The sequence below is a fragment of the Schistocerca piceifrons genome, chromosome 7, assembly GCF_021461385.2.
Source record: "Schistocerca piceifrons isolate TAMUIC-IGC-003096 chromosome 7, iqSchPice1.1, whole genome shotgun sequence".
Classification (NCBI taxonomy): Eukaryota; Metazoa; Arthropoda; class Insecta; order Orthoptera; family Acrididae; genus Schistocerca; species Schistocerca piceifrons.
This window is the reverse complement of record NC_060144.1, coordinates 511,560,085-511,581,533: the sequence shown is the minus strand read 5'-3', so window position 1 is coordinate 511,581,533 and position 21,449 is coordinate 511,560,085. Positions and strand designations below refer to the sequence as shown.

The window sequence follows — 21,449 nt, the reverse complement described above, 5'->3', positions numbered from 1 at the left end:
GTTGCTCTCGAAATATTGATCCTGAGCATTCATAAGTAGCGATCACTGGCAGATAATATCGCACATGGCACAGAACACTCATGTTGGAATTTCATGTTTTTGGGTGTCAACCATGTTCCCTTGCAGACCTCTTGTTTTAATTTCCCCCACAGATAAATATTCAGAGGTGTTAAGTGTAATGTCCATCAATTTTGTCTTTCCCCAAACAAATTCTACATATTCTGTTACAAAGGTCTGTAATTATATGGGCATAACACCTGTCTTGCTGATAAAAATGAACTGTCTTATGGCCATTGATATGTATTCCATTAACTATGGGAGAATATCTGTTAGGAACTGTAAATTCTTATTGCTATTTAGAGACCCATCAGAAGAATAGTGACCAGGTATGTGATTTTTGAAAGAACGTAGATGTTGACAAATCATGATAGTAGTTATACACTTCTTTCAGGCAGTGTGGACTTAAAACTCACTTGTAGCGCATATTGCTATGATTGATTTGTCGCAGTTTGTAAATGAGAATTCATACACAAATAAAATCTTACATAGAAACATTGCATAACTTTGCATGTTTTCTTACAACAGGGCCACACGGCCATCAAATTTTTGTAATTTTTTGTATCGGTATGTTGAGTCCAGTGTTGATCTGCCAAAGCAGTTTGATGCCATTCTCATAAACACTTTTGAGAAAAGTGACTTTGAGATTTTCCAAGTTACTTTAATTCACTAAAGGTAGGAAAATTTGACTGGCTTCAGTAGTTCTCTGTTGTGCTCAAAACTGGTAATCACTGGGTGGCTGGTTTGAGTCTCGTTTTGTTCATTAATTTCGAATACATACTTCATTTAAATATAAAATTCCATAAATAAGTACAAATCAGCACACACATAATTACCACTTTTTATGAAAAATGCACATCTTACTTCTTGTTTCGCCAACACATTTTTTGTCGCCCTTTTCAATGAGCATAATTAACTCCACACATGTTGCACACTTTTATGTGTAGAGTTTGTAATGTACACTGACTTACACAAGAACGCAACACTTCACTTTCAAACTCTAGTTAGTTTTATGAGATTGATGTACTATTTTATGATGCAGTATTGTGTTATGGTCTCATCTAGGTGTTTAACAATGGACAAAGAATAATTATAAACAAACTGAGACAGAGATAAGGAAGTAGGGCCTAACAGAAATGGATTCACACTCTAAGCAAATTTTGAGGAAATTCATTATTTATTATCTCCTCTTGAATCAGTCTTGGCATCCACCATTTCAGGCATGTTTCTGATAAATGTTGCAATGTTCTCCTGTGGAATCATCTCCCATTACTTTCAGGAGGGCTTCCTGTAGGTACTGTGGGGTTTCAAAATAGTGCCAACAGCCTGTCTGGTCCCATTAAGTGCACAAAGGATTCAAGTCAGGGCCTCAGGCACACCAAGCCATACCATGAATCTGCACTTCTCCAAGAACTCTGGCAACCTATTGGTGTGTATTAGGGTTAAAATCACCCTAATAAATGCACAACAGGCTCTGAAAGGGTTTCCTTCACATACTGATGTACTGTAAGGCTCTCATTCTCTGCAAAGGTCAAATCTGTTTTTACAGTCATACCATCAGAGAACAACCCTGAAAACGCATCCTGAATGAGAATATGCAAGGGGAATACCTTTCCTGGACTTCTTGCAAGGTGATTGCAGGCCAAATCGTGACTCATCATTGTTAGACTCTCATCAACAATATTCCCTTGCAAAATGAAGTTGGACCAGGTCATTAAATGTCAACTCCATTTAAATAGCCATCAGTTTTTTGAGGAGGAGCCAAAGAGTCAGGCTCTCTGAAAAATGGTGGAAAAAAATTAAATTCTCTTTTGTGTCAAATATGTGTAATGTATCTTATAAACTAATGGAGAAATATTTTGCTTAGATTGTGAGTAAATATTTTTGGAGCAATTGCTTTCGATGGAAAAATTTCAGCACCTCCATCACACAGTGGTAAAAAATATATAAGCGTTATAGCTATTAATCTAATATTAGAGTGTGCTGGACAATTATCAACCTTAATTCGAACTTTATGCTTTACTCATAAAAAATCTCTTACCCAAATGAGAAACCAATTAGTGTAGAGGGGCCACCATTCACATTTTGTTTCAAATGTATTCTACCCATAATATTCTTACCATTTTAAAACACTGCAGTTTGAAACTGCTGGAAAATAAGAGTAGTTTTCAGACATATCTGAGGTGCACCTACCAGTACAATATTTATTTATTTGGAGTCCCCCCCCCCTCCCCCCATTGATTACGATTGTTCCTTAAGGGGTGATGATGTGTACCACTTACATCAATGTTGGAGACATATTTTGTATCACATTTTTTCGAGTCTTGAAGGGAATGTACACTGCAACCAATCAGTAGTTCTGATCAGTAAACCTTAATTAGTTCACCAAAAACATTTTTATAACACTGTTACATTTCTTTTCTGGACATATTCCAAGCAGTCTATGTTTGAATACTCATTTGTTTTGTTCCACAGAATTTCGGCACAGAGTCTTCAGGTGAATACTGATAGGAAGGGCACTGAGCTCATGAATTAAATACCCTGCCAGCACATGCGTGGTGTGCCCAGTTGGCGTGGCGCATGCACTGTTTGTCTGCAAGTCTGTTTGCGGTATTGAGCACTCTCCGTTATGAAAGCTGGCTTCACTAATATCAGATAGAATGTCTTCACATGGCAACGATGCTGCCTGTGCAGAGCACAAAGTTTTTCTATGACAGAATTCCATGCAGCATTTAACAGGAAACTGCCGTCTTGATTAATAAGGGATTCAGGGAATTGTATTTCCACTGATTCATTGATAATGGAGCTTCAAGAGTTTGACATATGCAATAGCAGACTTATTGGCTTAGATGAGACAAGTATACCACTGATGTTCTATGATGCATTCCTGCACTGTGTGTGTCATTTTGTCCTATGTAAGATTTGCACATTCACATCGAAATCTGTAAACATATGCCTTGTGCAACTCTAAGTAGTCTTTAATAAATCCCAATAGCTCCGAGATCTTAGGAGGAGGACGGAAAACTGCTTTAACTTTGTCTTCTTAATATTATGCCTATTTTGAGATGAAATATTTCAAATATATGGTAACTAGGCAGTCATTTTGAAGGCCTCATCCTCTTGTTTGCCTTGTCGTTTGTACATCTGTAGCATTCCCTGTACTTGTTGTGATGAATATCCATTGTTCTGGAACACAGTTTGTGGGTGGTACAGTAGTTACCATATATTGGATTTCAGCCAAAATAGGCAGAATATTAAGAAGGGGCAAAGTTAAACAGTTTTTCATCCTCCTCCTAAAATCTCGGTACTATTGGGATCTGTTAAAGACTACTTAGAGTTGTGCAAGGCAGGTGTTCAAAGAATTCTATGTGAATGCAGCAAATCTTACATAGGACAAATGATATGCACAGGGCAGGAATGCACTGTAGAACATCAGCGGTATACTCACCTTCTCCACGCCAAACCTCTGGAGTTCCAGCATCAGTGAATCAATGGAAATAAGACTGCCTGAGTACCTTATTAATTTAGATGGCAGTTTCCAGTTAAATTCTGCACGAGATCTTGTCATAGAAAAACTTTGTGCTCTGTGTAGGTGGCAACATTTGTCATGTGAAGACAATCTGTCTGATATCGGTGGTGGCAGCTTTCACAATGGAGGGCACAACGCAGCACACATACTTGCAGACAAACAGTGCATGCGCGACACCGACTAGACACACTGCGCAAGTGCAGGTGGGGTCTTACAAATGTAAGCTCAGTACCTTTACTACCAGTAATCACACGAGGATGGCCAAAAGACTCTGTGCTGAAATATCATGGCAGCAAGTTGCAGACATCTGGTAGTTCACCAGAAATTTTATGGAACAATCTGTACGCAGAGAAAGTTTCAAATCTCGCTCCGAGACCTGCGTTATTTGAATCTTTCTACAACCTCTTGTTTAGCCATTCTTACAAGTTCTCTCTTTGCCTCTAACACCACTGCCATTTGATCTGTTTTTAATCGTCGTCAACAGTGTAGAGTTACCAGTGCCAAACTCTTTAAACATTGTAGTTTTCAACATTAAATTACAAAATATTTTGACTGGACAGTAGTATTGTCATGCTAAGTTTTTCACTTACTTTCCTAGCATCATTCTTGAGAGTTCTATGAATAAGCCCTCAGATCTGGCGAAACTTTGACAATTCTTCACTGAAAGAAGTTCAGGTGTAATGACCAAATGGAGTAAATTATATAAAGTGATCCTGTTGTAAATATTTAACTATTATACAGTGTATTATGGAGTCTGGAGTGTGCTGTGAACTATGATTATCATCTGCCTCAAACATTTCGGATATTTTACTTTTTGCACTTTATCTTGGATGTCCTACTGCGAGGCTGAAGGGGATTTACACATCAACTATGTATTGTCGTTATTGAGTGAACATTTGCATAAATCTAGCTGCATGCATTTCTCCTTTGAGTAACTACTGTTTGAAAATATAATTGTATTTAAATTCTCATGATAATTAGAAATATATACAGCAGTTCAGAATGTAATTTTACTTTTTCTTTCTTACTGAAGCATTTTGTAACATTAATTTTTGGTTTCAGGTGCTGCACAAGAAATGCTGCTAACATGTTTTACCCAATGACTACTGTACAATATGCATTTATACATTCAATAAATGCACCTTCCCTTTTGCATCCTCCTTCAGGAGTTGTCACTCAGATCCGCTGCAAAGTAAGAAATAATTTCCCACGGCCCAAAGAAACTAAAAGAATCAAAATACATGGTTGGAGGACACGCATGTCTACACTGGAAGGACGTAAGATTCTAATGAGGAGAATTCTGAAGGGGAAACATGTTCTCTCACATTAGTTACAAAAAGCAGAAACTGTGTTCAGCTATGTTAGTTCACAGTGGATGAAAGAATTGTAAGACATTATTGATGTGATTCTTATGTGTATTAAGCGCATGAATCTAATGCTAAAACAGTAGCATTGTACAGTTAAGAAATAAATTTTTGCAAGCTGTTATATTGTAAAATTTATTTTGCTTGTACATGCTCTCTCTAGCATTAATTTTTTACAAGACCACAAAAAATAGTCTGGAGGAGGGGCATCAATTATCAGATCACTGTTTTTGCCTTCATAACTTCTTAAAATCAAGCTTTTCAAGTGAATGTGTGCTGGTATAATCAGATCTTCACCAGGTTTTAGCTCCAGGGCAGCAACTAACTGTTTACTTAACCTCTGAAAAAGAAAATAAAAATCTTGTTATGCATTGTTCTGATACTAAATTCTTGTTGCCTGTGATAGTAAGAACACGCTTTCATTAAAAATTATACAATTTTCATCCTAAGAGATTGCCAATTTACACAATCTTTCACTGTATTCTCAGTTGGCACAATGTAGGCCTACATACGAGCATAACACTGTTAAGGAAACCAGGGGGTGGGATCTTGTTTTTCCAAGAGTGTTGAATTTTGGGTCCCCCTCTTGATTGGGTATCCAATAAATGTTACTACAAGAATTACTCAGTATAAGTGCAGCTTTCAGGTTAAGCTGCCTATTACCCAGATGCATCGTGAACAGTCACAAGCTGTAGTCGCATCTGTTTTTTGTTGATCTGCCAGAAGAGAATTGCTCTAAGCTAACATGGGAACAGCTTATTTACAAAAATACATAGAAGTAAACCCAGTCTGGGTGGTATTCAGAAAAAAATCACATTTTATTTTTGCTTTTTCATTTAATGAAATGTTCATCTACATCTACATCCATACTCCGCAAGCCACCTGACGGTGTGTGGCGGAAGGTACCTTGAGTACCTCTATCGGTTCTCCCTTCTATTCCAGTCTCGTATTGTTCATGGAAAGAAAGATTGTCGGTATGCCTCTGTGTGGGTTCTAATATCTGATTTTATCCTCGTGGTCTCTTTGCAAGATATATGTAGGAGGCAGCAATATACTGCTTGACTCCTCGGTGAAGGTATGTTCTTGAAACTTCAACAAAAGCCCGTACCGAGCTACTGAGCGTCTCTCTTGCAGAGTCTTCCACTGGCTGCTTTACCTACGATTAATTTTATATGGTCATTCCATTTTAAATCACTCCTAACGCCTACTACCAGATAATTTATGGAATTAACTGCTTCCAATTGCTGACCTGCTATATTGTAGCTAAATGATAAAGGATCTTTCTTTTTATGTATTTGCAGCACATTACACTTATCTACATGGAGATTAAATTGCCATTCCCTGCACCATGCATCAATTCGTTGCAGATCCTCCTGCATTCCAGTACAATTTACCATTGTTACAACACAGCATCATCCACAAAAAGCCTCAGTGAACTTCCGATGTTATCCACAGGTCTTTTATGTATATTGTGAATAGCAACGGTCCCACGAGACTCCCCTGTGGCACAGCTGAAATCACCCTTACTTTGGAAGACTTCTCTCCATTGAGAATGACGTGCTGTGTTCTGTTATCTAAGAACTCTTTAATCCAATCACACAATTGGTCTGATAGTCCATATGCTCTCACTTTGTTCATTAAACGACTGGGGGGAACTGTATCAAACACCTTCCGGAAGTCAAGAAACACAGCATCCACCTAGGAACCCATGTCTATGGCCCTCTGAGTCTCATCGACGAATAACGCAAGTTGGGTTTCACACGATTGTCTTTTTCGAAACCCATGCTGACTTTCAAAGTCAGAAGGGCTAAGCATGTCGAAGAAATGTAAAGGTCCTTCTATCATCAGTAAGACAAAATAACAAATAACTCAGTTACTCATGGGAAAAAAATTCTTTCTATTTCAAACATATTATTTCAGTGCTCACAAAACTGCAATCAAAAAATGTACCATAATTTCAACAGTGAAGTGCAGAAGTGAGTCAGTGCTTGTTTGGGGGATGAAACAAACCTTCAATTCATTGTAAAATACAGGAGAACATGTCATGTTGTTGTACTGAAGACAAATTTATAAATGCTATAGAGAACTTAAGACACACACACACACACACACACACACACACACACACACACACACCTACCTTTCCTTTCCTTTGCCCCTACATGGTGCTGGCAGGGTGCACAGTGCTAGTAATGCTGAAAGTCTCAAGAGGGCCCTCACAGACAGGTATTACTCCCACTCCCCCTCCACCTCAGCAAGAGATTTCCCATGCCCCATCCTCAGAAACGCAGATTGGAACAGACACACCCCCCCCCCCCTTTCCCATTTCCCATTTCATCCTGCATCACACCACACTGAGCCCTACAATGCTCCTTTCACTGAATGGGAACTGGAGCAGGCTCTTAGCTCTTCATGAGACACAGCCACAGGGCCAGACTCCACTCACAATCAGATGATTCAACACTTGGATGTTCCCCATAGGCAACAGCTCCTCAGGGTCTTCAATCACATCTGGCTCACGGGTGATTTTCCGTCACATTGGCAAGACAGTATAGTTATCCCCGTCCTTAAGCCCAGGAAAATCCCAACGTCTCTCGACAGCTACCACCCCGTTAGCCTTACAAATGTGCTTTGTAAACTGCTTGAAAGGATGGTCAACTCCAGATTATGTTGGGTACTTGAATCTCGGGGCCTTTTGTCACCATATCAGTGTGGCTTCCGGGAAGAGCAATCTCCAACTGACCATTTACTCCGATTGGAATCGGTCATCCGACAGGCTTTTACTCACTGCCAGCACCTTGTTGCAGTGTTCTTTGACTTACATAAGGCATGTGACATGGCTTGGTACCATCACATTTTAGTTGCCCCGGCATTGTATGTTGACGATTTTTGCCTCTGATGCAGCTTCCACTCGATGGCGTCTGCTGAGCGCCAGCTCCAAGGCGCCATCTGACGTGCCTCTATGTGGGCCACTGCCCATGGCATCCAGTTTTCCTCCTCTAAAACGCGGGTTACGCATTTTTATCGTTGACCCACAGTACACCCTGATCCAGAACTTTACTTAGGCAACCAGCTCCTTGATGTAGTAATGCAGTCCCATTTCTTGGGCCTTATTTTTGATAACAAGCTGACACAGCTGCCCCACATTCGCCACCTAAAGACTACATGCATGCGGAAGCTTAATGGTCTCTGCCTCCTGGCTCACACATCTTGGGGTGCAGACCGTTCCACTCTTCCCCATCTTTACCGTGCTCTGGTTTTGTCCAGACTCGATTATGGTAGTCAAGTTTATGGCCAGCAGCTCCTTCCACTTTGAATCTCCTTGACCCTGTCCATCATTGTGGGGTGCATCTGGCTATTGGTGCCTTTCACACTAGTCCTGTTGATAGTCTCCTGACAGAAGCAGGGATTCCCCTTCTACACATCCAACGGAGCCAACTCCTTGTTTCTTATGCAGTCGCCATTCACTAGTTCCTTGACCATCCTGTATACCCTGTGCTCTTTGCCAATGAGGGATGTCTCCCTCCTAACACCCGCCCACAGGTGGGATTGCTGGTTGGCATGCATCTCATTACCCTTTGCTGGGATCTCCATCTGCACTCACTGGACTGCGCCCCATGTCTTTCCTCCCGTACCTCCCCTTAGATGGTGCCTAGACCACGGATTAGGGTCACTCTCTTCCAGGGTCCTAAGGTCTCCGTTGCTCCAATGGTTTACCGAGGTCTTGTATGTGCCATCCTTGCAGAGTTCCAGCGTGCCACTGTCACTGTCTTTTACACTGATGGTTCTAAAACTACTGATAAGGTGGAATACGCTTTTACGTCTCCTACCAGCTTCAAGCACCATTTGTTGCCAGAGCTTCTAGCCATTTACAGGGCCTCCTTTTTGTTTCTCAGGCCTCCCTCCATAGTGTTTTAATTTGTTCCGACTCCATGAGCAACCTTCAGGCTATTGATTGATGCTACCCCTTGGTCTCTGTCATCCATGACCACCTCTCTGCCCTTGTTCATGCCACCGTCATCTTTCTCTGCATCCCGAGTCATGTGTGAATCCCAGCGAATGAACCGGCTGACCGTTTGGCTAGAGAAACAGATACTTAACCCCCCCCCCCTTTTCCTTTCCCGATTCCAGCTGCGGATATGCGGATCTACGTCAAATCTCTCTCTGCCCACCATTGGAATGCCATCTGGAGCACTACTGCTCATAGTAATAAACTCCGCACAATCAAGGAGTCTACTGCAGTTTGGGGCACTTTTTTCCACCCCTCTCGGAAGGAGTCCACTGTTTTATGTCATTTACGCATTGGCCATACCTGGTTCACCCTGTTTCCTTCTACTTAACGACCCACCCCCACAATGTAGTTGTGGCACCAGACTGACGATGTCTCACATACTGGTGGCGTGTCCCCTTCTTTCGACCCTTCATGCTACATATAGTCTTCCTGCTTCCTTAAATTTAACATTAGCGGACGATCCACGGATGGTTGACCTGGTCCTCGGTTTCCTCCGTGAAAGTGGTTTTTATTTCCAGATATAAGGTTCTCCTTTAGTCTTGGAGCAGGGGTGGGTTGGTTGTGACTGGGACTCTTTTAGCAGTCTTCACGTTCTGTGACCCCAAGACCGCCGCCCCCCCTCTCTTTTTCCAGTTTTTAGATTTGGTCTAATCTTTTATGCTTATACTGTGTGTGTTTGATGTTCATTCTTTTACAATTTGACTCCTCTGACTGATTCAGTTCATTTTTAGCAGACACTCTTTCTTTCTCTCAATGAATCAATCATGCCCCATCCTCACAAACCCCCAATCCTCCCATCACCACCAAGAATCAAGAATCAGCTAAAAAGCAGCATACCTGTCATCACCTTGGACTGGAACAACCAAGCCATATTCTTAGCCACAGCTTTGATTATTCCTCGCAACATGACCTGGAATGAGGGACATCCTACCTAAGATCCTTCCCACCCTCTTATAGTGATTTCCATCACTCACCCAAAAATCATATCCCTGAGGAAGACCCAGGTGCAAGACCTAGTCCACCACTATGCAACTCCCAACCCCTTTCACAAGGATCATATCCCGTGTGGAAGACAGGTGCATGATCTGCCCATTCCACACACACACCATTTTCTTCTCCTGTCACAGGATAATCCTACTTCATCAGAGGTTGGGCCACCGGTGAAAGCAGGCATGTCACATCATCTCTGCTGAAAAACACTGCACAGCTTGTTATATTAATATGACTACCAACCAACTGTCAACAGGATGAATGACCACCACCAAACTGCTGTGAAGAACAAAGTTCACCATCTGCTGGCCCATCGTGCAACTCATTATGACATGCTACATTCCAAAGCTTTACAACCCAGGCCACCTGCTGAAATGCAGTGTTTGCACTGCGTCCAGCCGGCACAGTACGCACGCGCACCTTTTATTCTAGCTCAAGAAATGATTATAAAAGCTATAGTCGAGACAGCATAGGTAGATCCCCGACAGTTCATAGTGCTGTTGCCAGCTTTCAACTGCGAAGCATTAATGCCTGTAGGTGAAAACTGTAGCTGTCTAAAGATATGTGACAACACTGAGGCATTGCCATGGAAACATTTACAAAATTATGTTCCATTACTGATAGAGGCAGCTCCATGAAGCTGCCACACCCACCCCACTTCAACTGTCAGGTATCAACTTACGGCGACTAAACTATAGCAATTTTTGTTCCTTTTTGTATTTGCCTATCGACAAATCACAGCTCCTGCATTTCGGTGAGTGGTATCCTTTAATCCAAAAGTATCAACACAAATTTATGAGTGCGAAAGAATTGCATTGGAAACTGGTACATGAAGTATACCCTTTCTCGCACTGTAAATACACTTCAGTCTCCTCTTTAACATATTTTGAAAATAAAAACAATACAATGAAGCCACTGGCAGTGTTAACAAGAACTTGCACTGCAGACTGTACATGTAGCCTGGAGCAAAAGATCAACAGTGAATGCATAGAAACTGGCAGTCAATAAACGATCCCAAGGAGTACCTATACAGAATACGCAAGACGTGCTTCTGGTGATAATGTGTGTTACATTTTCTATTTATTCGTTTCTTAAAGTTGGTTCCACTTTTATAAAGTCACATATCAGATTTTCAGCCTTCTCCGTACATTGATACTGTTGCAGTAATTCATTACTAAATTACCTTCAATATCATATTGCCTTTGTGTCAGAACACAAAAGTTTTCAGATACATTCAATTGGTATTAGCTAGTGAATTTGGTCACAGCAACTATGGCAGTTACATTCAATTGGTATTAGCTAGTGAATTTGGTCACAGCAACTATGGCAGTGTTAACAAGAACTTGCACTGCAGACTGTACATGTAGCATTTATTTTACATACAAAGTATGCACAATTATTAAAAATGAACCATACAATCAAATAAAATTAAAATCTCAGCAGTTGTCCTTTTTAAAAGCGCAAGAAGTATTCTGGCAACTGTGTTGTTATGTGAGAGCTTAGTGAATTTGAAAAGGGATAAACTATTGGGGCTCGTCTGGTGAGTGCTGCTGTAACTAAAGTAGCCAAAGTGTGTGGCGTTCCATGAGGCACCATATCTAAGATTTATACAGCATACAGGGAAAGTGGAAAAATCATCATTCACTAAGTCATTAGTACAAAAGTGTGTGTTGTGGGATCAAGACAGACTGTCACTGAAGAGTATAGTGACAAAAAAGAAGAGTATAATGGCTGTTAAAGTCATTGTAGCACTGAATGTCCCACTCATGAATCCTGTCGGCACCAAAACAACTTGAAAGGAGCTCTATAAGCTGTGAATTGCTGAGACAGCTGGAACTCCTAAACCACATCAGTAATGTAAATGTCCGCAGCAGGAAAATGTGGTGACAAGCCATAAAAACCTGCACTGGAGCAATGGAATAATGTAATTTGATCCAATGAATCCTGTTTCACACTGCTTTCAACTTCTGCCTGGGCTTACATCAGTTGTATGCTGTCCCACGCCTAGAATACAAAGTGAAAAATGGCTGTAATTTAGATTTTGGGCAGCCGTATATTTCTGCCGCCCTCCCCTCCCACCCATGGTTACTCTGCATGGTTGCATTACTGCAAAAAATTATGTGACTATTTTGGTCAATCGGGTCCATTCCATGGTGCAATGTTTATTCCCCAATGGTGACGCAGTGCTCGTAAGATGACAGGGCCCCTGTTCACAAAGTTTTGTGAGCAAGAGGATGAATCTAAGTACTCCACTGGCCACCAGTAATCAGATCTCAATATTATTGAGTCTCTGTGGTGTACTTTGGAGAGAAGAGTACCTGATTGTTATTCACCTCCACCATCGTTACCTGAATGTGCCACTGTTTTGGAGGAAGAATGGTATAATGAGACCGATGACCTCACTGTTTGGTCTCCTCCCCCAAATCGATCCAACCCGACTGTGAAGTATGCACATGGAAGGGTTTGAAACTCAATTTTGGCGTAGAGGAAATTGATTCTCACTTTTTTTTTCTGGAAGGAGATACAATGTCTGTTCAAAAAATTTCATAACTTTATCTACCAAATTTTTCTACACTTATCTTTAATTATTGTGCAAGGTCTCTATCGAAATACTCTCGTCCACAATTGATACACCGCTCTCAATGCCATTTCCACTTCCAGAAACAGTCATGGCACACTTTTTGCTGGAGTGCTCAAAGCACCATCTGCAAATTTGCACTTATCTCATCTATAGTTGCAAATCTTCATCCTTTCAACAGAGTTTTCAACTCTTGAAATAAAAAAGGTCTGCAGGGGCCAGGTCTGGAGGGTATGGAGGATGAGGCAGCACAGTGATTTTGTTTTTCGTGCAGTCATCAGTCACCAACAGGAATGAATGTGCAGATGCTTTATTTTGATGCAAGAGCCATGAATTGTCTTACCACATTTCAGGCCATTTCCTTCTCATATTTTCTCGCAGGAATCTTAACATGTCCCGATAGTACCATCAATTAACAGTTTGTTGGCATGAATTCATTTGAAAGTCAAAGAAAACTATCAGTATGGCTTTGACCTCACCTGATGAGCATTTTTTGGTCCTGGAGAAATTTTTCCAACCTATTGTGAAGATTGAACCCTGACCTCAACATCATAACCGTAGACCAATGTCTCATCATCACCAGTTATGATTGTCTTAAGGAACATCTCATTCTAATTTGCACAGTCCAAAAGCTCTTCACAGATTGCGAGTCGAAGGTCTTTCTGACCTTGATTCATGAGCCTCGGGACAAACTTGGTGGCAACATAATGTATTCCAAGATGCTGTGTCAGAATTTCACGACACGATCCGACTGAAATTTTACATTCTTCTGCAATCTCTCCAACAGTCAGTCTCTGACTGGCATGCACAATTTTGTTGACATTCCTGACATGAGCATTGTCGGTAGATGTCAAAGGACATCCTGAACGAGGGTCACCTTTAACTTCAGTCTGGCCATTTTCAACCATGTGAACCATTCGTAACACTGAGTATGGTCTAAGCACTCATCACCGTAGGCTTCCTGCATAATTTGGTGAGCCTGTAAAGGTTTTCTCGAGTTTCGCGCAAAATTTAATGAAACGAGTTGTTCCTCTAACTATGCCATCTCAAAATTCGCAAACTGTGCAACATGTATTACTCAATACAGACCTAGTATAAGGAAGATCCTTAAATCCTTTAAATAATATTTAGACAACACTGAAAAGAATATAAAAATTCTTGATTTGGAAGCTAACATGCACTCCACTAATACACACTGATCCAACGCTGATAGTACAATTAGTCTTCATAATTTTATACATCTTGAAAGCTTATTCTATTTTCTTGTAAAATTGCAGGTTGTAAGTATTTCTCCAATTACTACCAAAATGTTTTGTTAACAACTTCCTCACATCTGACACTGTTCTGTGTCATTTGTTTGATTATAGCTGGTTTGGTGTCTGGTACCGTTTCGTCCTACTTTGTTCCATATTTTGCTACACCTGTATCATTTCTGTAATGACCGGAAGGTCTGACGTTACACTGAATGGCGGTTGTGGGTGGGATGCTGATGGACCACAACACCTGGGTGCAGGTGCCTTTCTGACACCCGATGTGCGCTGGTAAAGCAGCAATAAAGAACCCAACATTTATAGTTAAATAATACACAGGCAATCAGACTATATTCCAGATAATCTGTGGCAGTAGCAGCAAACGACCAGTCAGGAAGCCGCTGATATCGGTGTGCGGCCCACATTTTTGTGTCGCCCACTGCACATTAGTTACTCTTCCCAGTGGCAGGCAGACAGCACTGCACAGGGCATGTCATGGTGCGTTAATTCACGCTGCAGCTTTGGAATATGGAAGACAGCCAGCATTAGCAGAGTCTGCCCACAGGAGCAGAAGCGGGCATCCAAGAGACTGCTTGCCACTGCAACAGCGGAAGAGCAGTTGCATGTCCAGGCTTGTAGTGGAGACCACCATGTAGTTCGTTGTTCGAAGGCACGTAAGTCATCTTTATCGGACTTTGCACGAATGGCGGCACTGCGGTTAACAGTGTCCAAGTGCCCACAGTGGGGCTTGCAGCATGGAAAATTGTAGATGGCTACGTGAGTAGATGGGGAGGGCCAGCACAGGTCCTCCTCAATATACCGGGTGATCAAAAAGTCAGTATAAATTTGAAAACTGAATAAATCACGGAATAATGTAGATAGAGGGGTACAAATTGACACACATGCATGAAATGACATGGGGTTTTATTAGAACCAAAAAAACTTCACAAAATGTCCGACAGATGGCGCTGGGCAGCAAAACGTCAGTGACTGCGCATGACAATCGTGTATAAAAGGAGCTGTAATGAGAGAGAGAATCAGACGCGCCAGCAGTCGCAGCAGGTTGGCGTTACCTGAAAAGGCGCTTTTAGTGAAGCTGTATTATCAGAATGGGGAATGTGCTAGTTCAGCGTTACGACCCTATTGCCATAGGAAGGGGATTCGAACCGGTAAAGGTTCGTTTACAAATGTGGCGAGAATGATTTCAAAGTTCGAAGCCACGGGTTGTTTAGACGACAGACACGGACCGTAGTGGCCGACCGAGCTGCTGAGACAGTTCAGGAAGAAATGGAGACTGTAGCGGGTTTGTCTATGCACGGGGAAGTCAGCGCTCATGCAGTCACACCGGCATTCCATACACTACTGTTTGGTTGGCACTGAGACGTACCCTCTGATGATATCTGTACAAAATCTATCGGCATCATGAGCTGTTACCTGGTGATTTAGTGGGCATTTGCGGCATGGGCATTTCAAAAGATGGTGGAAGATGACGATTGGTTGAGTAATGTGTTGTGGACCGACGAAGCTCATTTCATGCTCCGAGAGTCTGTCAACGCCCACAACTGCAGAGTTTGGGCTACCGAAAATCCTACAACTGTCGTGGAAATTCCATTGCACGACGAGAAAGTCACGGTATGGGTTGGATTTACCACATCTACTGTTATGGGGTCTTTTTTCTTCGAGGAAATGCGTGATTCTGGTTTTGTAACTGCTACCGTGACGGGTGAGAGGTATGCCGATATGTTACAGAATTACATCATCCTTAGCCTGGCTGATAAACACCTGCTGGAACGTACAATGTTTATGCAGGATGGCGCTCCACCCCATATTGCTAGACGCGTGAAAGATCTCTTGCATGCATTGTTTGGTGATGATCGTGTGCTCAGCCGCCACTTTTGTCATGCTTGGCCTCCCAGGTCCCCAGACCTCAGTCCATGCGAGTACTGACTTTGAGGTTACCTGAAGGCGCAAGTGTATTGTGATCGACCGACATCTCTAGGGATGCTGAAAGACAACATCCAATGCCAATGCCTCACCGTAACTCCGGACAAGCTTCACAGTGCTGTTCACAACATTATTCCTCGACTACAGCTATTGTTGAGGAATGATGGTGGACATATTGAGCATTTCCTACAAATTTAACATATTCACAGGTACCTTTACCTTTGATCCAAATAAATACAGTTTCATACGTACAGAAGATACCGTCGTCGTGCAAGACAGACAATATATAAAACAATTGAAGACGTCGAAATGACAACATCCGCTGCCGACAAGAAAAAGAATACTATCAAGTCTGTCGCCGCACACTCTCTACTCGATGGACCCGCCGTATTCTGTGGTTGCAGATTAAACTTTAGTATTGATCTCAATGATACCTTCTCGCATGGTAATGGCTGGTTAACAGTTGCAATCGTACGAGGAGGTACAGGCGTACCAAATGTATCAGGATTGGAGAGTTTCGTCGATCGGGACGTCATAGCCTATCGAACGTATCATGTGACTGAAAATGCAAATAAAGACTTTGGGAAATCATCATATATGTCACCCTCACCCTTTTCCTTGTATACACATAGTAGACGTAAAATATCTGTTAATGAAACTGTATTTATTTGGATCAAAGGTAAAGGTACCTGTGAATATGTTAAATTTGTAGGAGATTGTACAATGTATTTTCACAAATAAAGTGATCTGTAGCGTAGCTGAGAACTGGGGAACATACATCTAGAATCTGTCGACATAGAGTATGCAACAGCATGTTACGTCAGCTCTCTGAGCGCTTGACCTTTGACCCCGCCGATAAGGCGGTGCTACGCAATCTTGGCAGCGCGCCAGCCGCGGACTGACCGACAAACAGCCGACGGGCGCATCATCTTTACTTTGTTATGCTAATTATTGTTATTCTGATCAGATGAAGCGCCATCTGTCGGACATTTTTTTGAACTTTTGTATTTTTTTTGTTCTAATAAAACTCCATGTCATTCCAAGCATGTGTGTCAATTTGTACCTCTCTATCTACATTAATCCGTGATTTATTCAGTTTTCAAATTTATACTGACTTTTTGATCACCCGGTATGTATTGTGCTTGTTCTGCTACCATACTGGTTTCTTCACCTCAACTCGAAACAGGGCTGTGGCCTGGTCATGGGGAAATTAGGCCACCTGAGTCATAGACTTCCAGCTGTCTAGGGTGTGAAGTGACTGGCTCAGTGGAGTGTCCATAATACTGCAATACCAGCAGATTCTCCTTGCTGAAATTCCATCAGGCTGTTATAGTTTAACCGCTTTTCTCAGCTTCTTACAATCCTAAAACAATGAACTCGTATTCCCACAGAAACATATTACCTCCAAGCCAGTACAATCCTTGTCCCACAACAAAATTCTTGTACATCCTATAATTCAGTCTCACTTACCAGGTAACCAATTATCCTAACTATATCTTAACTAATCTTTATTTGTTACTGGTAACACAATCTACTGGTATGTTATGCACAGCCAGTTTGTGGCCATGTACAGATCTTTGCTTAAGGTAGGTGTAGGTTGAAACAATATAGCACTAAAACCTGTGACACTTAATAGTCGTAACTTCATTGTGTTACTTTTTGCAATACTGCTGTATATCCTGAAACATCTGTTTCACTGTGATCCATTCTTTTTGTGACCCATCTAATGGATATAAGAATTCTGGTTTAAGGGTATCATTTAACTAAGTTTGGTTCTGGTTAGACAACACATCTAGCAGCTTTTCCAGCCAATACAACTAAAGTTGTGTCCGATTAACTAGTCTTTCCCGTGAAAGTAGATGGCCGACAGAATGTCATGCCCACTATGTTGCAGGTTGTACCATTAATGGGAGAGCCCTCTTGTTTCAGTTATAAAATAAAAATAAAAAAAGTAACTCTCAATTTGATGATATAGTTTTATTCCTGACACTTTTGTTTTTAAGAAAGCATTTTTGCGTCCGCGTCAGATGCTTCCTGTAACTACAGCATCAGGTGTAAGGATCTCTTTCACCTGGAGCATCAGTCATGGACGAAAATTCCCAAAGACCTCCTATTGGACCCATAACAAAATAATTTTGGTAAGTCCTTTACAGGACAATTTAAAAATTTTAAATTTTAACAGTGACATGTTGAGACAAATTCATGTTTTTCGCCCAAAACATTGAGACAAAAGCGTGCACCAAAAATAGACTTTTTAAGATAACACAAAATAGCCATGAATGCTGGTAGAGAACGCAGTTTCAAATTCTGATCAAAATCGTGTGTTTACTGAGTGGGGCAGTGGTTAGCACACTGGACTCGCATTCGGGAGGATGATGGTTTAAACCCGTCTCTGGCCATACTAATTTAGGTTTTCTGTGATTTCCCTAAATCGTTTCAAGCCGGGATGGTTCCTTTGAAAGGGCATGGCCAATTTCCTTCCCTAATCCGAGTTTGTACTCCGTCTCTAATGACCACATTGTTGACAGGTCATTAAACACTTATGTTCATGGTAGTGGTGTGGGCCTGTGTGGCAGCCCTCATCCACTCCCGTTTGCTCAGTACGCTTTTCCCCCGATTTTGTGCAGAAGGTACAACAGGTTGGTGCGATCTGAAGTTCAAGGACATTCATAATTTACATAATGCCTTGTAGGCCATCGTAGAAATTACACCTTGCCACACTGGTTGCAATGTCAACTATATTTGTCGTCCTGCTGTGAATGGTTTTTGGAGACACTTTTTCACAGATCACCTTGTAACTCGATAAAGTTTCCGGTGAACTCGGGGTGAACACTACAATAAAGTGGGATAATAATAATAATAATAATAATTCACCAGTACATCCATACTTATATATACAACTACAGAAATCTGTAATTATTGACACTTGTTCAATTACCCGAAAGTTCCTAAATGCAATGTAACATATACCGTACAGTTAAAAGGAAGTCACGCTTGATCAAGGTCTGCATCACCTTCCATTTTTAACCAGACATAACGTCTGAGACAAGAAATAAATAATAATAATAATAAATCGCCGGGGACTACCTTCTTAACTAGCATTACGATATCCCTCCTGGAAATTGTCTTAAATTATTAATTATGTCATTTTATGCTCCCAACATGCTGTTTTTTCCTCTTGAATTTCAGTATTCTTTTATAAAAATGGAAATGAAATTCAAATAACTTAAACACCCACTAAAACTCTCCATTCGGCTCGTGATACCTGTGACAGTCACTGGCTAGCTCGCTGCTCCTACTGTCGTAATGCTAATTCACAGTGATGTCACATTTTGGGAAATGGGTTACAAATGCTGTGTAATACCATATTGTACGAACACATCTACAGAAATGCCTGAAAAGTTGTTTGTGAGTATTTCAGACAATGAGAAGATGCCTAAAATGTGGTTGCACTGTACTGGCAACTTGCCACCCTGTAAATGCACAAGTTCACTAACTTAATTGAAAAAATGTCGCACTGTGAAGTTAACATTAATTTATCTATGAGATGTGCTCTCCGACTGTTACAGCAAAGGATAGCATCATTCAACGAGATTAAAGTCGTAGTGAAAATTATTAGAGCGGCAAACTGTCGAATCTCTTAAGGCGATGTCCGCAGACTGATGGTTCGAATCTAACCTGAAATAACATCTTAACTTATTAGTAAAAGGACTCGACAGTCCTCTAACCAATCACAATTACAAAACTTCACCACACTGATCATAAACAGAATATTATTGTGTTTTCCTTTGCTGTTTACATGCACTTACATTTGCAATGGCTGTTCACTCACACATCATATTTGAAAATATATTTTCTAGTTAATGTGACCCCACACTTTTTACTACACTAAAACAACAAAGAAACTGGTATAGGCGTGCATATTCAAATACAGAGAGATGTAAGCAGACAGAATACAGTGCAGAGCTGTCGGCAATGCCTATATAAGAAACAAGTGTCTGGCACAGTTGTTAGATTGATTACTGCTGCTACAACGGCAGGTTATCAACATTTAAGTGAGTTTGAACATGGTGTTACAGTTGGTGCACGAGCAATGGGACGCTGATTTTCCAGTATGATTATTTCACTAGTGTACCGTGAGTCACAGGAACCCAGTAAAACGTCAAATCTCCGACGTCATTGTGGCTGGAAAAAGATCCTGCAAGAACAGAACCAACGATGAGTGAAGAGAATCATTTGACGTGACAAATGTGCAACTCTTCTGCAAATTGCTGCAGATTTCAATGCTGGGCTACTTGTAATGCTTACCAGAAGTAAGGCCACATTGCCTCCATGTGTCGTTTGCTGAAGGTTGCTCAGAATATGGATATGGACGTAAACTGTGTGACCCCAATGCTTCTGACTTCTCCCAGGTTGTTTATCTAGTTAAGTGTTTTTTGCAAAGTGCTCCAGCTACAGGTCGACACACGCACTGCAGTGACGTTATTAAATTCTCAAACTGATGAGAGTTCAGGCTTTCCACCGTTAACACCAGTCACACGGAAGCTAGTCAGTTATAGCAAACAGAACATTGCGCTGCTGGAACACTTTATGGCATCTGCCTCTTACACATTGGTGGTTCATTCCATTACGTTTTGGTAGTTGCTGATGCTGGTGTTGAGAACTTGTTCATGATGGGCACATTTCAGGTATTTGGATTGTCTGTGATAAACTAAGTTCACCTCGTGTACGATCAGCTACCGTATTCTCAATTGGAAACACTGTGCAAGAAAATTTTCAGACCTTTTTTCGAAAGGTATAAGGAAAGCTACAAATTTTTCTCCTCATAATTCTTTGAAATCCGCAGTTTGGCCTCATTTTTGTCATATGTATCCTATTCCTGTCACCCTGAAAGATCAAATGGAAGGCAGAATTGGACAGATTTCAATCTCTAGGTATGGTGCAACATGTTATAGTCATCTATACTGGTTGTAGTTCTGAAGCCATTGGGGAAACTTCAGTACTACTGTCAACACACAGTCAATTGTGGAAATGTATCTTCTCCCACAACAAGAGGAACTGTTGGTGAAAATACTGGGAAGTTCTCTTAAACTGATTTGTCTGAAGTATCTGCAGGTTCCTGTGGAAGAAGAGACTCTGTGAGTTCTTGTTTTGAATACTCCTTTTGGTCTCTGTCAACATTTAAGCCTTAATGATTTTTAGAGCAAGTGACTACGCCTGTCCCAGGTTGCATGAATTATCTGGATGATATTGTTTTCACAGGCTCCTCCACAGCCAATCACCTGAAAAATTTGCACAGTTTGTTTTCTGTCTTACAGTCCGCAGGCTTACAGTTTAATCTCGCAAAATCTCAATTCTTTCAACCTTCTGTTGTTTATTTGGGGTTTGAGGTCTCATGGGGTGAGATTTGCTCTTTGCCAGACCACATCTCCCACTGTTACATCTAGGCCTCGTCCTTCATCCACGAACAAGCTTCAAGCCTTCGTAGGGAAGACAGCCTACTACCATAAACTCCTGCTGGGGCAGCCACAATGGCCCACCCGTTGCATGCAAGAGCATACCTTTTTGCTGGAGCCTGGACTGTGAATGTGTTTTTCAAACGTTGACAACTAAACGGCTCTTGGCCTCTTGTTTAGCTACATTCTCTCCGGCCCAGCACATGGTTTTGGTGACAGATGCCTCACAGTACAGCCTCGGCGGGATCCCAGCGCTCCAATATGCTGAC

The 21,449-nt window shown here is 41.4% G+C and overlaps 1 protein-coding gene across 1 annotated transcript in view; it reads right to left on the bottom strand.

Moving 5' to 3' along the window:
- Positions 1–5,014: 5,014 nt before the first annotated feature.
- The window catches only part of LOC124805038 (mitochondrial mRNA pseudouridine synthase Rpusd3-like), a 140,382-nt gene continuing 123,947 nt past the window's right edge, over positions 5,015–21,449 (bottom strand). The window contains exon 5 of the mRNA XM_047265458.1: positions 5,015–5,290. Within this exon, the coding sequence (XP_047121414.1) occupies positions 5,072–5,290 (219 nt within the window). The 3' untranslated portion in view covers positions 5,015–5,071. The remainder of the gene's footprint in view (positions 5,291–21,449) is intronic.